The sequence below is a fragment of the Leopardus geoffroyi genome, chromosome D4 (assembly GCF_018350155.1).
Source record: "Leopardus geoffroyi isolate Oge1 chromosome D4, O.geoffroyi_Oge1_pat1.0, whole genome shotgun sequence".
Lineage (NCBI taxonomy): Eukaryota > Metazoa > Chordata > Mammalia > Carnivora > Felidae > Leopardus > Leopardus geoffroyi.
Window position 1 is genome coordinate 28,376,611 of NC_059342.1, and position 24,539 is coordinate 28,401,149.

The 24,539-nt window shown below is 42.9% G+C and overlaps 1 protein-coding gene and 2 pseudogenes across 1 annotated transcript; 1 reads left to right on the forward strand and 2 right to left on the reverse strand.

The window, feature by feature from the left end:
* Positions 1-3,973: 3,973 nt before the first annotated feature.
* LOC123592832 (procathepsin L-like) lies at positions 3,974-7,942 on the forward strand. Its single transcript, XM_045468219.1, has 7 exons — positions 3,974-4,099; positions 4,392-4,511; positions 4,612-4,746; positions 5,153-5,404; positions 6,115-6,277; positions 6,898-7,015; positions 7,732-7,942. The coding sequence occupies exons 1-7, from the start codon at positions 3,974-3,976 to the stop codon at positions 7,829-7,831; spliced, it is 1,014 nt and encodes a 337-aa protein (XP_045324175.1). The 3' UTR covers positions 7,832-7,942.
* Positions 7,943-12,438: 4,496 nt separating this feature from the next.
* Positions 12,439-13,557, reverse strand: LOC123592856 (annotated as a pseudogene).
* Positions 13,558-20,489: 6,932 nt separating this feature from the next.
* Positions 20,490-23,963, reverse strand: LOC123592840 (annotated as a pseudogene).
* Positions 23,964-24,539: the final 576 nt, after the last annotated feature.

A 24,539-nucleotide genomic window follows, 5' to 3' on the forward strand; every position in this document is an offset into this window, starting at 1 on the left:
CTTATTATTGAAAGCCAGGAGCTCAAAACTCTGGTTTTGCAAGTTAAATCCTCAACATTTGACTTTTATTTTCATGTCTCCTTTACTACACTTCCCAAGGCAATGGATGCTTCTGGTGAATCAAGGGTGTGTTGCATATACGAATGTGAATCAAAAATGAACATAAACCTTCCAAAAATATTATCCCCATCACAGTCGAAATTGAGTGGCTGAGAGGAGAGGGGAGAGGGGTGTTAGGGTTTCATGGGGACAGAGTTCAATGTGAGATGAGGAACATTCTGGAGATGGATAGTGGTAAGGGTTGCAACAGTGTGACTGCACTAAATGAAAACGGTTAAAAGGGTCAATTTTGTTGTGCATATTTCACCACAGTAAAAAGCGATTCACCTTGCTTCCCAGTGAGCAGGCGAGCGTGGGAAGCTGTCTCACTCTGTCTTGGAAAAAGAGCAAGGAACACATTGGGTAAGATGGTGGTCTGTGGTCTCAGGAGGGCAGTGCTGACCTCCTGGGGTCCAGCTCCCTGGTGACGTCCTATGAGTGTGACCAGCCAGCAGGGATCTTCTGCTGCCCACCTGTCTAGATCATGAGCTCTGAGCAAGCAGGGGTGCAGCGGGCTGTGCATCTTCCCTGCAACAGTATACTTCCTGTCCAGTCCTTGCAAACGCTTGTGTGCTGTGCAGACTGCTACAATGTGCCTGGAGGAGGGGGCCATGGGGCCCACATTTCACCTGCATTCAACCCAAGCCCTGTGTGGTTGGGGCGGGATCTCCTCCTGTACAGGTGATTGTTGGCACCAAGCCTGACCTTTCTAGTAACACCATTTGGCACAGCCTGTGTTGGATTATTGCCCAGACTGCTTGGATTCCTCTGATTCAAGTGCTCGCTGAGCCTCTAGTGTGCAGATCATGGGGCAGTGACCTTAGAACAGTTCCCCTCTGCAACAAGAATCTACACAAGTCAGGTGGAGGACAGTGGGGCGTGGGGAATGAGTTCCCAGCCAGGACGCAGAACCCACACCTGAGCACACATGGCTGAAAAATATTTTCCTGTGCTCTTAAGATCTCTGGACTAACGTGAGATTAAACTGACATAAGGCAAATTCATCAGAGGAAGCATCCAAGTGTATTAAATTTTTATATTGACATGGGGGCCTTCACAATCGAATTAAATACCCTAAGGGGTGACCACAGCTGGAAGCTTCTATAACTTTAGAGGAAGTCTTGATAAATTTGTAAAGAAATGACAAGACAAAGCACAGTAAGTTGTGGGGAGTGACAAGGAGATACTTTGGGGGGCAGGGGACGAAACTAGTGGAAGAACAGGATTATTTAGGAATTGTTTGCATAGATGCGTTCCGTGTTGACTCCCAGCCTCTGTTGGTCAGGATGCTCTCTTGCTGGATCCTTTCTCAGGGGAGAACACCTTTCTCAGGGAAATTTTATGACCTGCTTCTGGAAAGCAGATGTTAGAGAGTCCTTCCTGCACCTGCTGCTTTTCAAGTGCCTGCAGCTCAAACAACCAATATGCCACAGTCGCTTACTTTGGGGAAGCGTGTCCCAAACCCCTGAAGTCTCACCAAATAGTAGAATGTCTTAGGAACAAAACTGAGGTTTCTGCGGAAGAAGGAATGCTGCATCTAGACTGTGACACAGTGTGTGTGTGTGTGTGTGTGTGTGTGTGTGTGTGTGTTTACATGGGGTGGAGGGGTTAAACTCTGTTCTGTTTCTCTGGGGAACTCACTGATACATGGACCCATCTTAGACCCACAGACCATCTCCTACTTACCTGTATATCTTTTTCATGCCTCTTTCCATTCTTTGCAAAAAAGAAAGAAAGAAGAGAAGGAAGAAAGAAAGAAAGAAAGAGAAAAAGAAGGTGGTTAGATTTCAATGCATGGTTGTGAATAGAGAGTAAAGATGATGTTGTCATCAGGTTAGGCGGAAGGAAAAGGCCTCAGCATGGAGCCAATATATTTATTTCTTCCTCAATTTCTCTATTGTGATGTGAAGAATGCCTTTGTATAAAACCAGGTAAGGGATTGATTTCCAAGCTCATAAAAGCTGGAGTGGGTTTCTAAGTAATTCCCAACTTTCTCAAACCACTGAAGAGCTTTCCACAACCATCTCCCTACTGCTGGACACTTGGATCCTTCCCATCTTTTCGCTCTTACAGACAATATGTAACTTTAGAAAGGCTCATCTAGGTTTCCCTGCTGACCCGCAGGTCAGAGGGCCTGCTTATCTAAACTTCTCAATGTCCACAGAGCTGCCACGTTGCCGTCCCGTGGCTGTCCTGTGATCTGTCTCTCCAGCAGGCAGAAGAGGGCCGTGTTCCAGCACCTGAGGACGTCTGAAAGGATCAGTCACGGCTGTTTATTGTGCATCTGCTAAGTGAGAACAGATGGGCCATGTTCTTCTCATTTCCTGATCTCAGGGAGGCTCACCGTCTCCCATGGCTTCATCTACTATTTGTATTTTCTCTTCACAAACTGTAGTCTTATATCCTTAGTTTATCTCTCTGAAGTGATTTATCTTTTCCTCCTTAATAGGTATGTTTCTTGATGTGCGCTTTTTGTTACATGTTACCAACATTTTTCTCCTGTGCTGTGGAGTGTCTTTTAACTTTGTTCGTGGGGTGTAATTCCCATTTTGACGTAATCACATCTATCTTTTCTTTACACTTTGTGCTTAGTGTCTTTGGTCCCATGTAAGGTCATAAATACATTTTCTTTTATGTTTTTAATACTTTCATACTTTTGTGTTTTTATGTTGAATTCTGGAATCCATCAGTAATACGTTTTGTGGATCTGCTTCTAATTTTTCCTAGATGACTAGCTATTTATTGACCTTTCTCTTCCCACTGATTTGAAGTAGCATGTTTCTTTTTATTTTTAAAAAGCATCTATTAAAATAATCATATGGCTTTTCTCCTTTTGATGTGTTAATCACTCAGCCTTCCAGTTGCTGAAGCCTATTTTCCCAGAGTCCAATGCAACCCAGTGAATGCTCCCACCTTCCCCAAGTAGGGCCAGAGCTCTACAGAGTACTTTAGGGGATGCTAGAAAATGGAAAGCACAGCTGGATTCCCCCTGAGACAGGCCCAAGCATGTAACCTTCCAGTGGAAAGGCAATCAGGAAAGAATGAGAAACAGAAGAAAGGGGTTCTCAGGTCACAGGCTAGAGATCCCAATAGTTCCTCTGTCCCCTGCCTATGGAACGATGGTCACCCGGGTGCCATTCCACCAGTGGCTTTGAATCTTTGATATGTAGCCTCTGAGAATGAAATGAGGGGAGTCCCAAGCTCCTCCCAGCTCCCTGTTCTCAGATTTGACATGCAGGGACACAGATCACTAAATCACCACTAAATATATTTCAGTGTGCCTTCAATACACACTTTTTTCATATCTTATAATGGCATCAACTAAATGGAAGTTTAACATTATTTTCTTTGTTGAATAAGCATGAGCTTTTTCTTTTGAACCCTTAGCTGGACCACTGTGACTGCTCTATTGTTTTAGTCAAACCAGTTAAGGACCATTTGACAGGAAAGTGAGCCCAGACCATTGTCAACAAGTTTTTCTTCTGTAAAGAACAAGCAATTATCATCAAGAAAACATCAGAATAGAAGTCATCAGCTTGGGAAACGAAAGCAGATTGGGAAGATTACAGTGTACTGGCGGTATGGACAGGCCAATCAGGCCAAACCCCAAGGCTTTAAGTGGGTGGCCTCGGAGCCCCCACCCACCATCAGAGAGCCCTGGGGCTACATCTGCTGAGGGCATCTGCACAGCTGCATGATTAGGTGAGCATCCCCAGTGGGGCTAGACTAATCCTTGTGTAAGTATTTGGGAGGATAAATTCAATGTTTTTACTCCACCATAGTGGCTCTAACATCTAGAAGAAAGAAGGATGGATTTTTAGACAGATCAGTCTAATCAGATTCTCATTTTTTTTCACTTCCTAGGTTTCGAAACATGCATCCTTTTGCCTTCCTGACTGCTCTTTGCTTGGGAATAGTTTCAGCTACTATAGAGCTTGATCAAAGTTTAGATGAACAGTGGATCCAGTGGAAGGAGACACATGGGAAGCAATATGGCATGGTTGGTAACATCTAAACTATCCAGAGGACCCACAGAGAATGTCCATACTGGTGGGAGTTTGTAACACAGAGTTGCATCTTGAAGCCGCTCTTACCAAGGCAGTAAGCAGGGCACCGTGACTGCGCACAGTGTGGGCATATGTCCTGCTGCGTGATTGCTGGAGAACAGCTCCCAGAAGCATCAGGCCATCCCTGGTTGTGACTTCTCCTCCTCTCTGTGAGCACATCTACTTGGAGCAGGTCAGTTGGTTTTAAATAGAAATAAAGGTGATAAGTTATGTGTTTGCCTCTAGGTTGAAGAATGCAGAAGAGCAGTGTGGGAGAAGAATATGAAAATGATTATACAGCACAATCAGGAATACTATCAAGGGAAACACCGCTTTTTGATGGCAATGAATCGCTTTGGTGACATGGTGAGCGTGGCATGGATTTGCTGAATATTTTGTTCTTTCTCTCAGTACTTTCTCCCCAAAATCTCATGTTTGTAAACATTCTACTTTCTTTTCCCTGAAGACCAATGAAGAATTCAGGCACATGATGATTGGTCTTAAAATGCAGAAGAGTGAGAATGGGGAAGTGTTTAAAGTCCCCTTCTGTGCTGGCACCTCTGTACCTGTCGAGAGAAAACAGATGTCCACTGTAAGTCCTGTGAGTATCAAAGATGACTACTCATCAGGTCTCTCTCCAAGAGGAAAGCCAAAAAGAAAGTGTCCCCCTGCTATGGTCTCCTGCTGTGGAACAATATGGTGTTGCTATGTTGTTGTTTTTAATGTTCATTTATTTTTGAAAGAGAGAGAGACAGAGAGACAGAGAGAGAGAGCATGAGCAGGGGAGGGGCAGAGAGAGAGGGAGACACAGAATCCAAAGCAGGCTCCAGGCTCCAAGCTGTCAGCACAGAGCCTGATGCAGGGCTTAAACCCCCAAGCCCTGAGATCATGACTTGAGCTGAAGTCAAACGTTTAACCAACTGAGCCACCCAGGCACCCCACCATTGCTATGTTTTAAAAGTTTTTGCATAGATGGTCTGTTGTCACTTTTGTTAATTGTTTTGTAGATTGAGACCTTTATAATTTGTTTCCAGGGTCGGTGTGCTTCTGGCTGGGCTTTTAGTGCAGCTGGTGCCCTTGAGGTACAGATGTTCCGGAAAACTGGCAAACGTGTTTCCTTGAGTGTGCAGAACCTCCTGGACTGCTCTTGGCCTCAAGGCAATGAGGGCTGCAATGGCGGTCTAATGAGCAATGCCTTCCAGTATGTTAAGAACAATGGAGGCCTGGACACAGAGGAATCCTATCCATATGTTGCAAGAGTGAGTGGAGCTCCTCACTTGTCACCATTCCAGCTCTGCCCTTAGAGCTAAATGCTTTTGAAGAAAACAGACACCATATTTAACATTCTCATTTTCAATTGTAGACTATCTGCAGACTGTCAGGACTGTCATTAAACGGTATTTGCCTGACACAGTTCTCTGCTTAGATGGTTACCATATAGCTGTTTTTATTTCTACGTTACATGGAGATATGCATACCTTTCTATATAGGGTACAGATTTCTCCAGGGTGAAAAACTTCTTATGGACAGGTAGACCACGAGTGTTTCATTGAATCCACACCAATTAGCTTTGCTTTTTTTTAAAGTTTATTTATTTATTAATTTTGAGAGTGAGAAAGGGAGAGAGAGAGAGAGAACATGAAAGGGGGAGAGGTACAGAAACAGAGAGAGGGAGAGAGAGAATCCCAAGCAGGCTCCATGCTCCGTACAGAGCCCAACACGGGGCTGTATCCTACAACTGTGAGATCATGACCTGAGCTGAAATCAAGAGTTGGACACTTAACCGACTGAGCCACCAGCACCCTTCACACCAGTTTTTCAATTTTAAAATAATAAATACGCTTTCACCTCCTGGGTTGCTTCACAACAAACTTGACTTGGAAATCTTTCACCTGCAACCTGTCTTGAAGTCATGTTCCACAGGAAGTGGATGGCAGTAATCAAGTTTCTTTTCCTTTACCGTTCAAAGGATGGACCCTGCAAATACAGGCCTGAGCATTCTGCTGCCAATATCACTGCCTTTCACACAATCCCTCAGCGGGAGAAGATCCTTATGATGGTACTACGAAAGGTGGGGCCCGTCTCTGCGACTATTGATGCAAGCCTGGATACCTTCCGGTTCTATAAACGAGGTAAGTATTCGTTGATGTAGAAATATAGGTAGAAAAATTGGAAAACCACCCTAAGAAACAGCAAGAGTGACACTTTGGCATGTAGAATTCAGTGTAGAATTTTGGGGTGTGGGGATTTAACATAGTTGTTCATTCTGTACACGTAATATTTATGCCTGCTGTTTCTGTATGCCATGACTTGACCAAAATCCCCATGAGTTTACGTATATCACAAATATATTTAAATGGCTACATAATTCAATGGGTAGAATTTACTTCACTTTTTTCCAATTGTTAGACCTTAAAAACTTTTAAAGAATTTTGCTATTGAAGTTAACACTGGAAAGAAGCCCTTGGCTCAAGCAATTTTATGTTCTCTGCTGTTTCCCTAGGCTGACATCCTAGGGTAGATGTAGTATTTTCAAAAGAGATTGTGACTGTTAGTATTTCTCCTGGTGTTAGATGAGGGCCTAAATCCCACCCCCACCACCAAGCTAAACAAAAGTATCTGACTTTTAAATCTCATCTGAATTCATATCACAACTGAATTTTGAAATGCCTCCCCTACTGTGGTTGATAGGCTGAGTTACTATCAATGTCACGTGGGAATCCTCACCTCAGCACTGAATATTACTCCCCAGGCATTTATTATGATCCAAAGTGCAGCAGTGAAGACCTGAATCACGGTGTTCTGGTGGTTGGCTATGGCTTTCAAGGAAAAGAATCCGATAACCAAAAATATTGGTTTGTCAAGAACAGGTATGAAAATCTAGGAATACATACTTTTGAATTTGAAAAGGGAATATTTTTTGGAACCAGTGTTTGGACGCAGGTCTCCTAACACTTGAGCACACTTCTGAAATCCCAGCAGTGTTTACCCCATCTAGGGGGGAACACAGACATAGTCATATAATGACAATGTTAAGATATTGCCTCACCTGTTAGAGTCCTAATATAGTTTTGGTACCACTGTATTTTTTTTTCAATTTTTTAAAATGTTTTTATTTATTTTTGGGACAGAGATAGACAGAGCATGAGTAGGGGAGAGGCAGAGAGAGGGAGACACAGAATCTGAAGCAGGCTCCAGGCTCTGAGCTGTCAGCACAGAGCCCGACGTGGGGCTTGAACTCACAGACTGTGAGATCATGACCTGAGCCAAAGTCGGACACTCAACCGACTGAGCCACCCAGGCACCCTGGTACCACTGTATTTCTAAATTGTAATTTTAAAAAGTTTCTATAACACATCTGGGTGCCAAAATTTTCCTTTTCCTGCTCACGTTGCAGTTTTGTGAAAGGTCTGGGGATAGAATTCTGTGCTGGGTTAGAACTCAACGATGAACAAGAACAGTCTCTCCTGGTTCTTCCTGAATCTGTCCTGGTCTCTGGTGCACTGCTCAGTATCAGATGTTCTTGTTCAAAAAGATACATGTTTTTGATTGTTTGTAATAGTTGGAAAACTCTCTCTTCTTTCAGCTGGGGCACTGACTGGGGCATGGATGGCTACATAAAAATGGCCAAAGACCGGGACAACCACTGTGGAATCACCACCAAGGCCAGCTTTCCTATCGTGTGAGACGATGGTGATGAAGAAGGCCTTGACTGGCAACAGAATATCCAGGAAATGGATTTTATTGTAGAGTTGATCACATCTTATTGTGGGGGATAAAACACTTGAATCACTGAAGATCCAAGTTGTGGTTGGATTCTGTGACTGTTCATTGGTGACAAAACTACTTTTTTAATCCCTGCTCTAATCAGTGGTGTGTGATTAACTTGCTTAATAACTTTTGAATGTTCGTGTTTTAAGTTTTTTTGATTTATTTTTGAGAGAGAGAGAGAGAGAGGCATACAGAGTGTGAGCAGGGGAGGGGCAGAGAGAGAAGGTGACACTGAATCCAAAGCAGGCTCCAGGCTCTGAGCTGTCAGCACAGAGCCCAATGTAGGGCTCGAACCCACAAACCAAGAGACCATGACCTGAGTCAAAGTCGGATGCTCAGCCGACTGAGATACCCAGGCCCCCCTGAAGGCTCATGTTTTAAAACATTGCATAAAATTTTTACCTTTTAAAATAAAATTTACTTGCATATGTTGAGGTATGATTTGGTTTTTAATACAAAAACTTCTTTACAGTAAAAAATTCAATGGTTTTGGAGGGAGGATAAAATGTCCTCATTTCCCCTATAATTCTTCAAACTGGTTTAAGAATTTAATTGACATAAGACAGGTAAACAGTAGAAAAAAATCACTCAAAGTTTTATTACACAACTAGGGAAGCCCAGTAATGAATTTGAGCCCCCCCCCCCCAGAATGGCCAAGGCAGGTAGGTTTTTTTTGGCAGTTTTTATACATTTTAGACAATGACAATAATTTGTGAGGAATTGACAGGAAAAAGAGAAGAGGTGTGTGGGAGCTTTAAATTGCAGGAATTCCAAGTGGCATCTGGGCTGAGTTTGTATATGAGTGAAAAAGTAACAAGGTTTGTTTCTACAACTTTCTCAGCTTTGAAGCCCATCTCTGCTGATAAGGATGTCTCTTTACCTTGTAGTACAGGGAGGGGACCTTTCATATAGGAATGCTCATTTTCTGCTTTCAGGGGAGACATATGACAGCCTGGGTGTCCTTGCAGCATCTGTGTCTCAAATAGCTTCAACTCAAGATTGTCAATATGCCATGTGGTACCTTCTGGGGTGACATCCCTGGGCCCCCACAATTTCTTCCTCTGAAACTCCCCTGGAAGTTCACATACTAACTATCTGAGCAGGTGACTGTGGAGAGAGAAATCCAGTTCATACATGAGCGGTAAAAAATCTACAAAGAATAAGAAAAGCATAGATCCCCTGGAGGATGAATGAATGGGTGAACGAGGGTGGGGTTACAGGCTTCCAGGTATGGAATGAATCAGTCACAGGAATCAAGGGCACAGCATAGGGAATATAGTCAATGGTATTTTAATAGCAATGTAGGGTGGGGGTAGATACACTTGTGGTGAGCACAACATAATGTATACAGTTGGCAAGTTACTATGTTGTACACCTGAAACTACGGTAACATCATGTGTCATTTATACTCAAAACATTTGGAAAAAAAAAAAAAAGCAAGAGGATGAATAAACAGAAGAGAACACATTTCCCCACACCTCATGAAACGAGTCCCACAATCCTGGAAATAGATCTGCTCAATTAAATGTGTTTCATTTATCTGATTGGAAATATTAATTCCTTTTTAAAGGAAGATTTGAGTAGACATTATATGCTTCATTTGGTTTAGATAAAAGCAATATTTTCCACTGATGATTGCATGAGCTCCCCCTGCTGAGTAGTCACGGTATCTAGAACATGATGACTTTGGAGACCCCCAGAGGCCAAGCTGTTACCTTCTGACTGGAGTGTTTTCAAAGCATGCATAGTGGTATTGAACCCTCTTTGTTCCATTATCATAGACAGATTTAGGATTGCCTTGTCTAATTCACCATCTCGGAAATTTGGGAATAAGATCTTTAATGCTGAAAAGAACCTGGAATTCTGATGTATCATCGGATTTTCTATGATTCTTCAACAGGCATGTTGTGTGGCACAATTTTCTGAACAAATTCTGTCACCAAGCACAGTGACAGAAGAGCCAGGTATCCAAGTCAATATGATTCTGATCATTTTGGTGGGAGCCCTTTATATGCTTTGTTACCACATGAAATAAAGGAGCAGGGGTGCCTGGGTGGCTCAGTCCTTAAGCATCTGACTTCAGCTCAGGTCATGACCTCACAGTTGATGAGTCTGAGTCACATATCATGTGAGCTTGAGCCCTGCTTTGGGTGAGACCCCCATCTTTCTCTCTCCCTCTCTCCCTCTCTCTCTCTGTCCCTCTGTTGCTCAAAAATAAATAAATAAATAAATAAATAAAGCAGTGGGGATGGACAAGGTTAGCTTGAAACCTGTACTTTTCAAAGTCTGGAGTGTTAATTGACAGTGTTAATGTTCATACGTCTCCTTTTTTCTTGTCGTCCTGTCAGTCTTTAAGAGCAGCACAAGTTTTAAAAATAGCTAATTTCAGAGTCTTCTGATTTGGCTCTAGTAGCTAGAAAGCTTGATTTTGTCACCCAGCCAAGTAAGCCCAGATTTTTGGTCCACATTTTTAGGTGGTTCCTTCCTCTGTAACTTTCTTGGAAGATTCACGCATTCAAAGTTGAGCTGATAGATAGTTTTATCTCCTTAATCCAGTCTCTTTGTTCTGACAGTGAGTCAGTTCAGTCAAATTCATTTTGGGAAGAGGCAATGCAGGTATCTTCCTAGAGGGAGGCCTCTGCTTCAAACAATCAGGTAATAAATAAGAAGAAATTCTATGGCAGTACAAGAAAGATAATGTTTATTAATAAAAGGATCCAGTTATAAACCAGTTTCTGAGTTCCAAGGATAGCCAGTTGAAAGAATCTCTAGATGCTGGGCTTCAAGCATCTTTAGGCAGATAAGGTAGGTAGGTAGTGGCAGGCTGGCAGACTTTCTGAGAGGCTCATGGAGGAACCGGCATGAAGATTGTCTACATATGAGTTTTGCAGTGACTTCTCAGAAGGTTACATCAAGTTGTTCATATTCAATTTGCAGGGCTTCAGGAAAAGGGGAGTTTTGGGTATCCAGTGATTCCAAGTCAAAAGGATAGAAAAAAAGTAGAAAATATTAGTTTGGAGATTGTGGCCAGGCTTCAGAGGAAACTAGAAGAAATTAGGATCTCGTCCAGTTCATAGTGAACTCTATTAGACTGTAATATCCACAATGGTGTGTTATTGAAACATAATGTTTCTTTCTATAATCACCCTCATTTTTACCAAGGACAGCCAAATTAATACCAATTTGTTTGCAAAGTGTAATCGTTTTTTTTTTTTTTTTAACTTGGCCTGATGATGAAACTGCTGTAAATCATAGCTTATGAGAAAAAGTTTCTTAGGATTGTTTACTAATTAACAGTCCCAAACATCTGTTTTCTTCATCCTGTTAATTCATCATGAATTTGTTGTCTCCTTGTCACAATGTATAAAAACTGCCTGCTTTGCTTAAAGACTCAGATAGAAGTATCAGGTGTTTTTCCAATGGGCTTTATTGGCTCCATAAAGTCTGCCTGAGTTCCTTCAAGCAGTCTGGTCATATCTGTGTCTGTGCAAGTCCCTGCTTGAATATGACATTTCTGTCAAAGCCTTGATGATGTAACCAGAGTTTCCAAATGTGTCCTGTTACAAGGAGAGCAGATCCTTATTCAACTTATGCAAATTAACATATTGTCATGAACATATGAGAATACTCACTGAAAGTTTTTGAATTCTGGACAGATCAGGTAGGGAGAAAAAGATAAGTGTCCCAGTCTGTTCACAAAGGCATGTTTTATCAAACGGCTTCTTTTTTCAAGTTATAGCTTAAAACAGTTTTTTTAATACTGGAAAAAACATTTAAAGATCAGAAATGCTTCAAAAATGTATATAAAAATGATAATCATCCTCTGTTCATCCAGTCTCATGTTATTAATTCTTCTTCTGCTTGAATCCAGATCTTCCATTCATTCTGGAAATTCTTACCCAGTTCAGCTTTATGATCTTGAGGTTATCAGAAATCTGTACGCAAGAGTTCCTTCCATCGGTCTCATTGCAGATGAAACACATTTGCAGAAGTTTTCATAAAAGCATCTGAGTAAAAGTCTAACTGTCTATAAATGATAAAAGACTTAAAATGTCCAAGGTTAAAGATCTGATGAGAGATCATGACAAGGCTGTTGACAAGGAAATTGGTGGTTTCTGTGACACACGACAGTAACATCTCAGGACATATCAGATTTCTAGGAGTTGCATACAATTTCTAAAACACTTATTTTCCTAACATATTTCTACATAAATATAATCTAGGGGTGTTAGTATCCGTTATTTGACATTGCTTCCTATGTAATTTACCATAAGAAATAAGCCTAATTAGTGTAATATCTTCCTTTTTATAAAAAGACCAAATCTCTTGAAAACGTTCCATGGATCCTCTGGAATATTTTAATTGCATTGTGGTCAAAATACTTCATTTTAGAATTTGATTTTGGAAAGTGTGTGTTACAAAAAATCAAAATATTTGAACATTTGATTAAATAGGATCACATATCATTATGCAACAATATTTAACTATTCAACCCAAGTGACGATAAAAGATTCCTTTTTGCAGAGAAGTGAGCCTTTATTCCCTTGTTCCACAAATAAAATGGGCTGAATTGGTTGCTTTTCGGTGATTAATCAAGAGACCAACAAATCCCATATCCTCATGCAACTCATCTGACTCTTCCTATGCTTCAGCTTTGGCCAGGGCTGAGGGCAGCAGCAGGTACAGCAGTGGTGGTGATGGCTTCAGCAAGTGGGAAGCTGTAACCAGTCCATGCAGACAAAGCCAGAACCTGCTTGTGTCCATTGATGGTAGGATGGGGCAGTGAGGCAACAATCAGGTGACCTATCTGCAGACAGACACTGGCAACACTGCAGACGCCCTCCAGGAAGTGAGAATGTAGTTTCCTCTGTGATGTCAAGCACTTCGCGGTTGTAGATGCTGCCATTGTCAAACACCTGCTGGTGATCATCCCAAAGGAGAAGGGGGAGTTTCTCAGCACATTCAGCTGTGTGGCCTCGCTGGCCCCCGCTTTGTCTCCAGTCTTAATCAGCTGCACCTCAGTCAGGATTTCAGTGGTGGCCCTGGACATTTTAGTGGTGATGCCTAAAGCCTGGGAGAAGAAGGTCTTCTTCGGCCCCAGACAAGTGTTCTGGGCTAGTGACTTCACATGGGGCTATGGCACCACCACGGGTGGCAGCTGGCACCTTAGCCAGAAGCATGTCCCTGATCTCGCTGAGGTCCTCCTTGGTGAGCACAAAGCCCACATTCACCCAGATATGAGGCAACAGTTTCTCCAGAACTGGTTGTTCTCTAGATGCCCTCAGATGACCTTATACATCATGGGGATCATGCCACAGCAGCACCACAGCGTTCCCATGCAAACACATGCGGACCTACTGCGTCTTCCTGGAACCCACGTTGTCTGCTCCCACAATGAAGGATGATCGTCCAAAAGATGGATGATCTTAAGGAAGTACTTGGACTTCTGGGTCACCTTGTCTTCCCTGGGCATCATGGGGATGCATAGCAATGATTGCCATGCAGAGTGTAAGGAAGATGTCACTCTCATGATGACGCCTGGAGAGAGGAGGGCCAAGAATAAAAGATTTTAAAGGCAAATGCTGCAGGTTATACAATAGTGAACAAACTTTAGCTCTTTTAATATTAAGACTCAGTTTTCTTGAATAATCTGATAAAGACAAAGCATAGAAAATTTGTATTTTTAGGCCATTGGCCATTAAAGAGAAAAAAAAAAACTTTGTTTATAATTTTTTGTAATAAGCAAACTGAGACTCTTTTTAAAACATTTTTTTAATGTTTATTTTTGAGAGAGAGGGAGAGACACATAGAGCATGAGCAGGGGAGGGGCAGAGAGAGAGGGAGACACAGAATGTGAGGCAGGCTACAGGTTCTAAGCTGTCAGCACAGAACCCGACGTGGGGCCCAAACCCACGAACTATGAGATCGTGACCTGAGCCAAAGTCGTATGCTTAACTGACTGAGCCACCCAGGTGCCCCAAACTAACACTCTTAAGAAAATGGTTTGTCCTTTTTAACAGAGAAATCCTAAGTTCTAATGTTGCATCAGTGTACTTCTGATATTAAAACTCGTTCTGAAATAAAATTGATTTTGACATGGCTTCCAAGAATTCAGGAGGGTTTTTCTTCTGTTCAGAGGGTGGTGTAGCTGGTGAGCAGCACTTCATAAGGTCCTTCCCAGTGAGGTGACTGCACACGTCTTCTTCCAAAGATCTTGAGGTCCACCTGGTCTTCTGGTGGACAGATGTGGCCAGCCTCACCAGTTGGTGGAGGCCATGCCTTTTTTCTCTGTTGGCAAGGTGCTTCAGGTGTAGTAGAGAGTCCTCATCTCGAGTTAGTCATAGCATCACATTGTCCAGCCACGGATGGAAGATTTAGAGATGCCAGTAGGCTTTGACAACCAAACACTATTTCAAAAGGGTTCAGTCCGTGTCCCCTGTTTGGAGCATTCTGGATCCTAGTAAGGCTCAGGAGCAAAGTGTTTGGCCTTTCATGGTTAACTTCTTGATATTTATCTTACAATCCATCTTAGGTCTAGATCTTAATGTTCCATTTGCCCTGATAATTGAAGATAATATATGGTATGAAATTTTAATGTGTACCCCAGAGATTTTGCAAGCAGGTGGATTACACCTTCTGTAAAAGAATTTCTTGTCTGATTCAAACCATAACGAATGGCATTTCTCCATAAGGAGAAATGGAGGTGTTAGTTTCTTTATTACCTGCTGTGGCAGTGGCACATCTAGTCAGAGAGCATCAGCCCATCTGCTGAGCATGCAGACAGTGACCAAACAGTGAGAATAGCACAGGGCTTGGGGCAAATCTATCAAATCTGTCTATACAACCATAGAGGGCAGGTGGGCGTAGGAAGCCTTCCTGGGGTGTGCTGATTTCTTCCAGAGATTTCCCGGGATTTACAAATCATTCACTGGGAAATCATTTGGTCAGGAATGTTGTGGATGCCTGGGCAAATCCAACTGTCTTTTTGGTCCTTCATTATCTTTGTGTCCAATTTGGTGGGTAGTAAGTGTAAGCCACAGGGTCAAAAGAAAGGGTGCTCTAGGAAGTCCATTTGGCCCACTGTATAATCCATCTGATAGTTGTTTGACACCTTTTTGTATCTGACTGTCCTTTGTAGACTGTGGGGCATTTGCCGGGTAATGAATACTGTCAGTCAGGGATAAAGGCAGGGTTCACAACTGGGTGGAGAAAGAACAAGGGGGCCTGTTTGGGGTGCATACTTACAGCTCTGCCAACCCTATCATTTTCTAAAGATGCAACATCAGCTGTCTTAGTATGCGCTGAACAGTGAACAATGATGGTTTTAGAAGGAGGGTGAATAGTTGTAATATGTCAGCAATTATAAGCCTTTTAGCAACGGAAATAAGATGACGGAGGGTTAGTTAAAAGTGCTTGTTTGTAACGGGTCTGTCACGTTGTAGAGAGGTGCTATCATTTATGAACTTGTAAGACAGCAGGCACCACGTGGGGACACACAGGTGAATAGGGGAGCTTAATGTCCCCTGGCTTTGTCCATCAGGCAGCAGCTGTGGCCACCGCAGGAAAGCATGGGGACATACCTGATGTCACAGCGTCTGATGGGCATGAGAAATGTGCTCCTGGCTGTATCTGATTGGCAAAAGGCTGTCCCAGAAAGCATGCAGCAACACCATGCCTTTCATTCAGTATAAATGAAAGGGCTTGTCAGAGTTAGGTAAGCTAAGAGCTGGGGTGTGGACAGAGCCAGTTTTAAGGCTTCAAAGGAGGTTAATGCCTCTAAAGTCCATTGATATCTGAGAGAAGAGCATACAAATGTTTATCAAACATTGCAAATTAGGGACCCTTTGGAGGCAGTAGCCAGCTGCCCCTCAAGATTTGTGTAACTGTGTATTCATTTTGGGGAGAGGGATGGACATAATTGATTCAAGAATATTTGGAGTGAGATTTTGAATGCCCTGAGGCATGTGCTAAACAGGTCACGTCATCCTAAACAGAAAACCGTTGTTTACATCTCTTGGAGTCTTGATGTAGAGCTATATAAGCTGTCTGCCTTGTTCAGCTAATGCCCCTAAGAGAATGAGGGAGTCCATAAAAGCTCCCAGCTTGCTTTGTTTATAGAGTAAAGGGTAACAGCAGGGAGCCTTGGGTAGAAGTTACAGTGTCTAGCTGGACTTTAAGGACTTGGGAAAATATTGCATACAGCAAATATCCTTGGGGTATGCAAGGCCAGGTGAATGGTCTCCTTTTAACTGTGAAGGCACAAGAAACCAGGAGTCAGGGTGCAGAGGAATTGAAAAGGAAGCTGTTCACAGGTCATTTCTGTAAACCAGGTTGCATCACCAGGAGTGATGAAAATTATCAGCTGGATTGCAGGGCACAGGATGCCGAGAAATTATGAAAGAGATTATGGCTTCTAAATCCTGTGCAAACTGATGGATTTGGTTTCCCTCTGAGTCACATTTGCCTTCTTTCTTTATGGGCAAGATTGGGGTGGTACAGGGTCGGGTGGTAAAGACAAGGATGCTGTGGTTCAAGAGAGACTCTGTTACAAGGGTATCACTTGCTCCGAGTCTCTAGAGGGAGGGTGCTGGGCCACGAGAGCGAGGGTGGGTTCGTCTCCCAAGAAATGCACCCAGGATCCCACTTCCTAACAACTCAACTTCAACCGTGTGTGTAGCCCAAAGACTGACTTGGGCATCTTTTAAACATCCATCCTCTTCAGAGGAATTTATCTCAGGATGAACTTCCAGTAAAGACAGCAGGACACTTGAAGCTTGACCTGAAGGTGAGGAAACAAAAATGTCTTTTCTTATTGCAACTTATATTGGCATTAAATGTAGATAACAAATATTTACCAAGAAGGTTTGCCAGTGAACATCTGGGAAGTAGCAAGGCCTGGGAATGTGAACAGGGCCTGAAGATACTGAGCTGGGCTGGGCTGGTCAGGGCTGGGACTCAGGCAGTAAGATGGGTCACCCTGAGACTCCGAGAGCCTGAACAGAGTCAGAGGTGACAGGTAGAGATCAATCCTCTGAGCAGATGGGAGAGAAAGTCACACCAACATCAATCAAGAAATCTAGCCTGAGCCTCTGTTTGGAGTTTTCTGGTAGGTCCCAGGGGTGACTGAGTACTGGCTGACCTGTCACTAAAGGGGGAATTGTTGGGGCGCTTGGGTGGCTCAGTGGTTAAGTCGCCAACTCTTTATTTCAGCTCAGGTCATGATCTCACTGTTCATGTTTTCTAGCCCCAATTCTGGCTCTACGCTGACAGTATGGAGCCTGCTTGGTATTCTCTCTCTCCCTCTCTCTCTGCCCCTGCCCTACTTATGCTCTCTCTTTCTCTCAAAAATAAATAAATAAACATTAAAAAAACTAAAGGGGGAATTGGCTCTCAGGAGAAAAATGAATTTTTCAGAGTTAAAGGTTTAGGGGAAATTGTTTCTGAGACTCCCCTTTTTCTTAAGTGCAGGACAATTTCTCCTCCATTGTCCTGATTTATTTGCAGTATCTGCAGTTGTGTGGAGGCAAATAGGGTCCCATTGGAGTGGGCTTGGAGTCTTCTCCATGACATATTCGCCTTTCCAAAGATTCAAGTTGTAAGGCAATAATTGTTGTTTTTAGTTCTTTTCTTTTTGTTGGCTTTCTTGTGAGCTATTCAAAGATCCAGGTAGCTGCCCCCATTATTTTGTTTAGCAGTTGCCCTGTCCAACCTACCACACTATTGTGTACTTGTCAGGGTTATTTTTAACATTTTTTAAAATATTTATTCATTTATTTTTGAGAGAGGGAGAGAGAGAGCAAGCTAGGGAGAGAGAGACACACACAGAATCTGACGCAGGCTCCAGACTCTGAGCTGTCAGCACAGAGCCCAACGGGGGGCTCAAACCCACAGAAGGTGAGATCATGACGTGAGACAAAGTTAGACACTTAACCAACTGAACCATCCAGGTGTCCCTATTTTTGTAATATCAGGGAGGAAATTTCCCACAGAAGCAGAAATTAGAAGAATTCTATGTTCTGGGGCTACCGGATTGAATACAGTATGCTTTTTAAAGTTTGTATAAAATGCTTAACAAATGCTTTTGGATGTTCCTCTACACCTGAGTGTATATTTCAACCGTATACCAACTCATTTTGGGGGAACAGGCCTCTTCCATTGCTCCTATTAACCCTTGAACAGTTGGGCCTTCTCCTGGTCATTCCCAGGAGGGCCAGAGAGAGGCTGCGGCCCTCTGTGTCCCCTGTGAGGGGGGCTGTTTGGCCTGCCTGGTAACAGCCATATACTCATGGGCTGGAAGGACTCCCTTTAGCAGCCAGTGAAGGTGTCTGTGAGTTGGGTTGTAAAAAGGTATTAATTTTTAAAATTTCTCTGTAATTTCGGTAGGATCTTCTGAGAGTAGAGGTAAAGGGACTTCATAATTGAAAAGGTCTGTCGCTGTCCAGGGGACATGAATTCTTTGTGACAGGGGTCCAGGAAACCCTCCTCAAGGACATTGCTCAGGAATGCCTGGAACTGGCAGAGCTATATCATGAAGCCCTGGAGACTCTGAGCAATTGTACGGACCGCAGCATGAGCTTTACCGCCCTTCCTGGCCGCTCCTGCTAGATGTACTTCTCAACACTCAGCACTTACAGGAGCAAACTGTATTTCCCAGGCCAGGAGGCCAGGCCGAGGTACTCTCTATAAATCTTGTAAAGAAACAATAGTTAAAATAAGGAGCTGGATGTTCAGGATTTTTCTGGGAGAGTTGGAGTTTTTGTATTTAAGGGAACTGGCTGAAGAGCTGGGGCTCGGTTTTGAAGGGAAAGTTTCTAGACCAGGAGCCCAGAGATCCAAAAGATTTCCTGGAGGGTCAGGGACAGAGGCGTGGGGATGAAGGAGATATAAGAAGGGGGATTGATGTCAGATTTGGTTTTTGATTCTTATTCTGATTTTTGTTCTTTTATTAAGAGACTCCCTAACACTAGCCTTATACTGGCTTGTGTTTTCTTTTCATTTTGATCCCCCCTTAAATACCAAGAAGGCAGCTGCTAGAAGGGAGAGCTCTCTAAGAAATGTTCTAAATATAGAAAATTTTCTAGTTTGAATGAATTGCAATCTGCTCCTGGTGAGTAGGATAACCATTAGTATATTTATTTTAATAGTGACTCAATCCAAGAAGCCTCTTTACAAAAGGACTCAGTGACAACTTTCCAGGCTTAGAATAAGTCTCTACCATGGACACAAGAGATGTTTCTGGAAAGGGTATGGACAATGAGGCCTCCATGATCCAAAGTTTACTCCTGAAAGGAGTCTAAGAAAACAAAGACCTTTAAGCAACATCCCATGAACAGGTGTGCCAGGATACCCCTGAAGAGCTCCAAGCTCCTATCACCTGGCCTTCGTCCCCAGTGAGACTTGCTGCTGTATTGTATTTATTGCCTGTCGCCAGATGGCCCAGGGACCTGGGGAAGGGCTGAGACCCCATCTCGTGATGGAAAGAGGCAAGGCCACTGAGCAGAAGGGTGTGTAGGATGAAGACAAGGCTGGGTCTGTTGGAACATGCAGTCTGCCATTAGTCGGTCTCTGAACATCCTCTAGAAAGGACTCCTTGTAAAAGTCATCTTGCTTCACCATGACAGGCTCACTCAGCCTACTCTCCACACCATCCTGGGAGTTCAGCCCAAGACTCTGAGAACTTGTGCAGGTGCTTATGGGAGGGAAAGTGGGAAGACCTGGCTGATACGTGAACGATTCAGCAGATATTAGAAGCTTCTGTAATTTACAAAGCCATTCATATTTACTTAAAAATTTAAAAAGCCCAAACTGCATTTCTCATAAAATTATTTTAGGAGCACCTGGGGGGCCTAGTCAGTTGAATGACTGTACCCTGATTTCTGCTCGGGTCATGATCTCAAGGTTGTGAGGTAGAGCCCCATGTCAGGCTCTGTGCTGAGAGCCTGAAGCCTTCTTGGGATTCTTTCCTTCCCTCTCTCTCTGCCCCTCCCCTGCTTGTGTTTTCCCTCTCTCAAGATAAAGAAATAAATAAACTTTAAAAAATCTTATTTTTAAAAGAATCCCATAGGCATGTAATAAATAAAGCAGAAAGCAAATTTTGATTCCTCCCTAGGTCTTGTAGGTACCATAAAGTTATTACCAGTGTTTCCCATATTTCATAGACCTTCATAATTTCTATCAAAATAAATTGCAAAGGAACCAAATGATTCAGGAATTATAAAGTTAAATTTGGTTAAATAGATATGCAATTAAACACTGGGTTCTTTTTAGAAGGAAAGGGGTCAGAAGAGAGGAAACTTCCATTCTAAGCAGCACATGTATTTCAATCATCACTAAAACTTAGTTACAAATCATACGATATTCAAGTCCTTCCTTTTTGTTACAACATTTTATGGTGGAGGAAAACATTCATGGTAATTAGTGCATGTTTGTGGGTTTCTCTAAAGAAATTAAAATCCCATGCTGTCAGCTCATGGAGCCTGACAAGGGGCTCAATACCCTGAACCATGAGATCATGACCTGGATCGAAATCATGAGCTGCTCACTCAACCAACTAAGCCATCCAGGTGCCCCTGCAGTTGTTTTATTTTTAAAAAGTAAACCTTCCTACTTTTTTTAAAAAATGAAAATTCTAAAGTTACTAGACAAGTCACTGATACAAAGGTGTTTACAGCAGTAATGAGTGAGTGGTAACATTCCCAGTGTAAAATGTCACACAATCAAATCACAACTTGAGAATTCAATCATTCAAGTGCTTCATCCCATACAGTAGGGTGTGGTCACCTTGAAAATAAAACCCATTTCCTGGATAATTTGTTGCCAATCAAGGTCTTCTTTACACCATCATCTCACACGGCAGGAAAGCTGGCCATGGTGGCGATTCCACAGTGGTTGTCCCGGTCTTTGGCTATGGGTATGTAGCCGTGTTTGCCCCAATTTGCACCCCAGCTGAAAGAAGATGGGGTTTTTTATTTATTACAGAGGAATAAACACATTTCTCTTTATGGACAATAACACCTGACACTCAGCAGTGCCCCAGAGGCCAGGACAGATTCAGGAAGACTCAAGAGAGGCCATCCTCGCTCATGGTTGAGTTTTAACCCAGCAGAGAAATCTATCCCCAAAACTTTCACAAAACCACAAAATGAGAGACAGGAAGAGGAATTTCTTGGGGTCAGAAGTGTTTCAGATGCAGTGATATTCAAACTATAGCAGGACCCTTGCAAGCTTGAAAGAGTATCTTAATGTCATCAAATGAATATGTCTCTGTTCCCGCTAAGTGGGGCAAACACTTCTGGGGTCTCGGAAGTGGGCTCAAGGGTTTGACGATCTGTATCCAAACACTGATGCCAAAAGGATTTCCTTTTCAATTCCAAAGATAAATATTTTTGGCTTTTTATACCTGTTCTTGACAATCCAATATTTTTTGTTATCCGATTCTTTTCCTTCAAAGCCATAGCCAACCACCAGAACACCGTGATTCAGGCGTTTATTGCTGCACTTTGGATCATAATAAATGCCTGGAAAAGTAAATTCAGTTCCAAGGTGGGACATCAAAGCGACATGATAACATCTAACAATAACCAAGTCACCGCAGTAAAGGAGGCATCTCAAAATTCAGGTGGGATATAAATCCAATAAAACTTAGAAATCAGTTCTTTGTGTTTAGCAAGGCTAGGGATTTAGGCCCTCCCTAAATCTCCCTGCAATACCAGCAGAAATACACATCATCACAATCTCTTTTGTGAAGAACAGTCAAGAGGGATAGAAGAATACTCGCTGAAACTTTGTCATTCTATTCTACCATGTCAGCATTGGGAAGCAACAGAAAAACACAAAATCACTTGAGCCAAGGGGTTCTTTCCAGCGTCCATTTCATTAGTAAAACTCGTTGGAAATCTTCCAGGCTTAACAGTTGGGAAAAACTAAAGTAAGTTAAGCTATACTAATCAAATTATGTAGCCATTTAAATATATTTATGAAGTGCTTGAAAGAGAGGAAGTTGGGTCAAGTCATGTCAATATGTTGAACAACAGCCACAAAATCACATGTGCTGAAGGAACAACTACATGAAATCCATACCTTATAGATCAATCTTGCCTCATATGATGGTGGTTCCCCATTTGTCCTGCCTACTTTTCTATGTAGACACATGCTGACCTTTTTTATAGAACTGGAAGGAATTCAGGCTTGCATCTACAGCAGCAGAGACAGGCCCCACAGTTGCCACTGTGGTCATTAGTCATCCTCCTTGTTTATGACACTCCAGAAGGCAGTCATGTCGGCAACAGAACTCTCAGGCTTGTATTTGCAGGATTCATTCTTTCAAAGGTGAAGGGGGAGAGACTTGATCACTACCATCCACCTCCAGGGGAACAGGAGTGTAAGACTGTTTGCAACTGAATGATTTCCAAGTCAGGTTTGTTATAAAGCATCTCAGGACATAAAATGGGTTTGACCAATTTGACAATAAACTTCATATATTGAAAAAATAAAAAATAAATAAAATGGGTTTGATTGTTTTGAAGTTGAAAAATTAGCAGTGTCTATCCAATGAGACACTCTTTGGGTCTACTCGTTCATAAAGTTTTCACTCTGGAGACCTGTACTGTATATAAGATGGTGTTTGTGTCACTGTGTAACATAGTTGTAGGAACAGCTATATCGTAATGAGGTAATCAGAGAGCTGTGCTAGTAGGCTAATACATTTTAATGGCAGTTCTGACCATTTACAGGTATAGAGTCTATAATCACATACAAGAATTCTATATACAGGATCTGTTTCTACTGAATATGCTCAACTTTGATAAAAGATAAGGAACTCCACTTACCTGTGCATGATATGGATAGGATTCTTCTGAGTCCAGTCCCCCATTGTCCTTAACATACTGGAAGGCTTTAACCATTAGACCACCACGGCAGCCGCCATTGCCTTGAGACCAAGAGCAGTCTACCAGGTTGTGCTCACTCAGTGAAATAAGTTTTCCAGTTTTCCGGAACATCTGTCCTTCAAGGGCACCAGTTGCACTAAAAGCCTAACAAGAATGACAGTCACCCTGAAAACAAAATGCAAACACGCTTAGCCTACAAAATTAATTGCAAGACTTTAACAACAGCCCATAGGTCTGAAAACTCTTCTAAAACATAACAAACTGCATATTGTGCTTCGATTTCCATAGCAAACTGCATATTGTGCTTCAATTTCCATAGCAATGACACTGATTCCTTTTGGCTTTACTCTTGAGAGGGACCTGCTGAGTATTGTCCCACCTGATCTTTCACAGGAGTTACATAGCCTTTCTCTCTCCAGTCTACAGATGAAGGGATCTCAGCAAAGAGAGGTGCTTGGAACGCCTTCCCTTTTTGTGTTTCTGGATTTTAAGGTCATTCAACACCTGCTTGAATTCATCACTGGTCTTCAAGGAAAAGGAAACAGAGTGTTGGCAAGCATGAGATGATTTGGAAAAGCACTTAGAGGAAGCCTGAAATGTTCAGCAATCTGTGCCACACTCACCATGTCGCCAAAACCATTCATTGCCATCATGAAACTGTGTTTCCCTTGGCTGTGTTCCCGATTGTGCTGTTCAGTCATTTGCATATTCCTCTCCCACACTGCTCTCCTCTGTCCTTCTTCATCCTGGAGACAAACATATAACTTATCATCTTTATTTCTATTTAAAACCACCAGATGTGCACCTAGTGGATGTGCTCAAAGAGAGGAGGAGAAACCACAGCCAGGAATGCCTGATGCTTCTGGGAGTTATTCTCCAGCAACCACATGTATGCCCACACTGTGGGCAGTCACAGTACCCTGTTTACTGCCTTGGTAAGAGCAGCCTCAAGAAGCCACTCCCTGCTATGAACTCACACCAGCAAGGAATGTTTTCTTCAGGGGTCCCTCTGGACAGCTTAAATGTTACCAAACATGCTATATAGTTTCTCGTGTGTTGCCTTCCACTGGGACCATTGTTCATCTAAGCTCTGTTTGACTTGTGGAGCAGCTGACACTATTCCCAGGCAAAGGGGAGCCAGGAAGAAGGAAGGATGCATGTTTCAAAACCTAGGAAAGGAAAACACATGAGTTTCTGATTAGACCAAACCGTCTAAAAAGCCATCATTCCTTCTGAGATGTTAGAGTCACTAAGAGCAGAAAGAATGAATTTATCCTCCTGAGTGTTTACATGGGCTGTGGAGGAAGGTTGAGGATGTGGGACATGCAGTGCTCCCACTCTCTGCCCTGTGACATGCCTACTGCTTCCAGAACTTGTAAATGGCAGTGCAGGGAGTGAGGAGTACTGAGTCCTGGTGTGTGGGGGCAAGCTGCCATGTCTGGAGGGGTCAGGTCCTGGAAGAGTGCCTCCTGGAGCCCCAAACCTCTGACCCCCAAGGCAGCTGTCCCCAGTGTTTTCAGACGTGGCCCACTCTTCATGCCAGTTCTGGGGATCTCACCTGTGGCAGGTGTAGTTGTGCAGCTCAGTCACATCTTTAGGTCAGGGGATGTCCAGGAGGCCTGGCGATGGGTAGGAGGCTGTCCACTTAAGGTCTGGGATTGGCTCTAGCAACCCTGCCCCCACCACCTGCCTGCCCTGCAATTGGCTGATCCATCCTGTGGGCGGAGCCTCTGTG

Excerpts from the sequence above, each read along its gene's own strand:
- LOC123592832 (XM_045468219.1), top strand. The coding sequence starts at position 3,974 with ATGCATCCTTTTGCCTTCCTGACTGCTCTTTGCTTGGGAATAGTTTCA. Across the intron at positions 4,512-4,611 it reads TGAATCGCTTTGGTGACATG|ACCAATGAAGAATTCAGGCA; the intron begins GTGAGCGTGGCA and ends TTTTCCCTGAAG. Across the intron at positions 7,016-7,731 it reads TATTGGTTTGTCAAGAACAG|CTGGGGCACTGACTGGGGCA; the intron begins GTATGAAAATCT and ends CTCTTCTTTCAG.